We start from the raw sequence: 4,736 nt of genomic DNA on the forward strand, positions 1-4,736 counted from the left end.
CCTCTGTTTTTCAGCAAATCATATGACGACGTTTTTTGTACTGTTGTGCTGGCTGTCGGAATGATCAGCAGCACAAATAAGTTCGCTAAAATATTGGTGGGGACAATTTTGTCATCTTAAAATATTGATTAGGACTAGTCCTTAGCGTCCCACCCTAAATCTACGCCCATGGACAAATGTCCTCTCCTACATGCTGACCAACTGTTTTCTATCAAGTGAAACTGAACTGAGACGTGAGAGAATGTTAAAACAATACTTTATATAAAAATGTGTTCTTCTTGGTTGCGGTGGTAACAGAAACACAGAGAGGGTGATATAGGCAATACTTGGACGCAGCATTAGCTGTATACATTTACTTTAATTAGCATACTTACACCAGCAAATTTCCAGGCTTGCCCTCTCTTAAGAATCCTCAGGGTTGAGAAGAATGACACATAGGCTGGAGCTGGAGTTGCAATTATGACCTCAGGCTGTTGCTTTTATGTTTCTGTTGTCACTACTTGGTGCTTGAGGGAGGAAGGGTTAACTACTACCTCTACCTGGCTTACACTGGTACTTTTGTGTATGTGTGTGTGTATGTATTTAAGCAGTGGCACACTAGCAGCGAAGGCAAAACTTCTTGTGAGGTCAATTCGATGATGAATCCTCCAGGCAGAACAACTACAGCAGACCCACTTTTATGTGTTGAATAGTTTTCAGTGTGCAGCATTGTCCTCCCGCATGCTTTAATGTATGCATGGTGTCAGACATTCTGCTCCCTGTGGCAGCAACCTGTGGGCTCCGAGCGCATGACATTAACATCGTTATATGCCATGGCACATGCAATATCTGTGGTGTGCTAACGCGGCTAATGCTGAGAGGCTAGTCTAGCCGGTAGACTGACCTGGGAACACTGTCCGGGAATGCTCTGACTAAGGAATGGTTAATATCGCGCTGAATCGGACAGATCTACACCTCGAAAGTGAGGCATCGGGGACTCGGGTTTGGACAGCCAGGTTAGTGTCCTGCTTCAGGCACCATACGTGTGAACAAATTCAGTAGATTCTGACTTATGATAACTTATGAGGGAACCTGATTATTTTTACGCCGCAGTTTTCTTTTTTCAATTGCTTGGCATTTGCAACCAGGGCTACATAAGAAATACGCTAATGGGAACGATGTGCAGTGCAGACATGTAGGCCTATTTATGAACTGAATGATGCGACCCATCTGTCAAACTTGTGACCTTGTGTGTATTGATGCTGAATCGTGTGACTAATGTACAGCATGGCATTAAAATCATAATAGGTCTGGGCCCACACTTATTTGGTTGGATGTAAACTATGACGAAATTAACTTCGGTTCCAATTGTTCATTTGAAACATCGTAGACTTAAACCATGGCATCTATTCAAGAAATATGGTAGGGTTAGTGTCGTCAGCATTTTGTAGCAGTGCTAAAAGGAAATACAGCCTACAATTTTAGATCACCATACCAAGCTACTTGTAGCTCTATTGTAGCCGATAATAAATCGCATGCCGTTTTGCATTCAACTCTACGTGAATTTGCATATTCACCCTATATCATCCGTGTCTCTGTCTGTGCCTTCATTTCAACCCATTCAGTCAATTAAAAAGTTTGCATTTCAGTAGGAGAGGCAGCTGGCCGACTCATCTTGCACACGTTGAGGGGGCCAGCGTGGGGTCTGCGGCTCAAGGAAGCCCTCCAATCAGATGAAACCATTCAGACCAGCGCGATGTTTGATTTCTTAAAGACGCAGCCCCCACCCTCGCTTTTTCTGCGGTTACAAGCCCGGAAGGGGGCGGGGGAGACGGTGGTTGACCCACAACAGCAGAGTGGGTTATAAAACCAGACAGCTATTTGACACACTTTTTTTAAACCCCAGAAGTAAAATTGAGAATTGTCCGTTATAATTCCTGGTAATGCAGATATGCAAGCTACATCAACTAAAATATGTAGCCTACTTAATGCAACATTTGACATCACCTTATGCCACCCAATGCCCCGCATACACAGCAACACGATAGTTTGTATCAGTTCCAGCTGATTTATTCGGTTTTGTCAAGATACAGACTTCAGCATGACAACATGTAACGCATCTCATTTGCTACAAAACGCAGATGGTCCATCTCATAAGGTATATTGCACAAAATAATGAAGAAACAAACATATGTGCCATTAAGATGATAAAAATGCAAAACAAAAATCCAGTTTCACATCTGCTATGTGGGACCCATTCACACAAATATACATAAACTCCTAACTTTACTATTTTACAGAACATATACAATCATCTAGTACCAGCAATGAGGTCTAAGTCCCCAAAACTTCACCTCCCTACAGAGAGGCTGCAGTTTATAATCTACAACTGTACACGCCTAGTTTAAAATCATGGCAAGGCATTCCGATGCAAGTTGGTTTGTCATTCAACCCTTGCATGCAGAAAATAAAAGGAAAGGAAAACCGGGTAGAAGTGCCTGAAAAACGTACTGTGTACACAGTAAGAACATTCCCTTTAAACTGTACAAAAATATGTCTGAAAATAGTTTACTTCTTTTTTTAAAAAAGATGAGGTATGTTGGTTATGTATCAAAATGCTTCCTGCCATACCTGGGTTTCGGAGCGGTTTGAGCTGCTCAGAATGGTCAGAACTAGAGGGAGACGGAACCGGTTAAAAAGAAACATTTTGTGACAGTTATCACAGCAACGTCCTGAACAGTCTCTGAGTCGCCTCGGAGTGAATGTGCATAGTTCAGGAGTACACACACAGAAGAATGCCGCTCCATCTCAGCAGTCTGACTGCCCCGCTTGTCAAATCCATAAACCCTGTCATAGTGACATATGTCACTCTTTTTCGCAACTGTACCGTCCCCTTCAATTATCCAGCTCCAGTTTCTTTGCAACTCTCTCCATGCCGCGGAGAGGGCGCCGGGTGCTCAACGTGCCCCGGCAGCCGCCCCCTGCACGAATGGAACATAAACTTAAACCTGAACATTAGTAGGTGAAGACCAGATCAGAAAAGTTCGCTTCCAGCCAGTCCCCAGCAATCATCTCACTGAGCTCTGGGGTGCAATAGTCCGGAAATTCAAAATGAGAGCCTAGGCTACCCTCGCTGAAGGAATCTAGATCTTTGTCAACGAAGGACAGAGACAGATTTCCTGAGCTCGTGTTTCCCAGCTCCGGCCCAAGAGCACCGGATGCCAGGTTTAAACTGAAGTCCACCAGCAAGTCGTCAGCATCGTCGCTGGAGCTTGAGGAGGCGGATAATGACCTGAATGAAGATGCTGGTGAGAGAGACGATGGGCACATTGTGGCCTGTTTGGTGATGTTCTTAAAGTTGTAGAAGAGTCTGCCGGGAGCTGCACTCGCGTTCCGGGACTCCTCGTACATGCTAGCCCCCTCTGACTCCGCCGTGGAGCTCAGAGTCGGGCTGGAGGGGACTTTGGCAAGGCTGTATGGTCGAACCGGCTCTCTGTCCTCCTCGATTTTAATCCGGATGGGAAAGTCTTCCTCATATTCATCATCGTCGTCGTCGTCGTCATCATCATCGTCGTCGTCTTCATCGTCCGTAAGTTCCCTTTTAATGGATTTGTTCACCTTTAAGTTGTTAAAAACATACCTGTAGTCTTGGGGAGCTCTTGTAGAGTTCTGCTTGCTGGTTTTGAGTTTAGTGATTTTTTTGACAACAGTCTTGGCAGCTTTGCTACTGGGCTTCTCCGGAGACTGAGTGGCTGGTTTAGTAGTGCCAAGCTTTGGTTTCTTCTTGGGTCGGTACTTGTAGTCGGGGTAGTCGGCCATGTGTTGGAGCCGTAGCCGCTCGGCTTCCCTGATGAATGGGATTTTTTCGCAGTCCTTCAGCATTTTCCATCGTTTCCCAAGTCTTTTGGAGATCTCTGCGTTGTGCATGTCGGGGGACTGCTCCATGATCTTTCTTCGCTCTATTTTCGACCAGACCATGAAGGCGTTCATCGGCCGCTTGATATGCCCCGTCGCCGTCTTGCACCAGTCCGGCTTCACAGGCACCGGGCTGCACGCCATCATCTCACTTTCCTCGGAGTCCGTGTTCTCCCGCGACATGCTGCTCTCTGCCTCGCGGTGCTCCGTTTGCTGCACCATCTGTCTCCTGTTGCTCGGTCTTTACGGGTTTCGGGTAATCCAGAGAAAAACGTTCTAACCTAGCCTACTTCTTGCCGTGCGATTACTTTACACCCCACTCTCAAACCCTCTTTCAAACTTAACTGTCTGCCCTCTCAAGTAGTTATTAGGTTTTCATGCCGGTTACGTCACCCCTACTTATCCAATGGCGTGTACCCTCCCCTCCCACCCGCACTCAGATGGCTCATTTAACCCTTTACCGTCTGCGAAACTCTCATTGGAAGCAACGGACGGTTGTGGGCGGCGGTTTTATGGGTATAGGTTTTATGACCGTCTGGACTAGGTGTGCGAGACAAGCATATCAAATATATACCGGTTCTTAAGGGTGGAAACGAAATGCAGCAGGCTACAGAACACTGTAACCCTACCATGTTCATTTTTCATAGATCCCTAGAAAGAAATGACTCCATAACTCCAATAACAGCTGTTTGATCTGACTAATCTAATCGCGAGGGAGGTGATATCAATCGAGTCTCGAGGTGGCGCTTTAGCACTGTTCGCGAGGCATTGCATGCCACCACTGGCATTTATGTGCACACATTGCAAGATAGGCTACTCCTAGTGCCTTGTCAGCCTTACAG

At 45.9% G+C, this 4,736-nt stretch overlaps 1 protein-coding gene across 1 annotated transcript; it reads right to left on the reverse strand.

The window, feature by feature from the left end:
* Nucleotides 1-2,027: 2,027 nt before the first annotated feature.
* Nucleotides 2,028-4,269, reverse strand: sox11b (SRY-box transcription factor 11b). Its single transcript, XM_042095925.1, has one exon. The coding sequence runs from the start codon at nucleotides 4,114-4,116 to the stop codon at nucleotides 2,995-2,997; it is 1,122 nt and encodes a 373-aa protein (XP_041951859.1). The 5' UTR covers nucleotides 4,117-4,269; the 3' UTR covers nucleotides 2,028-2,994.
* Nucleotides 4,270-4,736: the final 467 nt, after the last annotated feature.

The sequence above is a fragment of the Alosa sapidissima genome, chromosome 6, assembly GCF_018492685.1.
Source record: "Alosa sapidissima isolate fAloSap1 chromosome 6, fAloSap1.pri, whole genome shotgun sequence".
Taxonomy (NCBI): domain Eukaryota; kingdom Metazoa; phylum Chordata; class Actinopteri; order Clupeiformes; family Clupeidae; genus Alosa; species Alosa sapidissima.

Bases quoted from the DNA above. Each gene is read 5' to 3' on its own strand.
- sox11b (XM_042095925.1), bottom strand. From the start codon at position 4,116: ATGGTGCAGCAAACGGAGCACCGCGAGGCAGAGAGCAGCATGTCGCGG.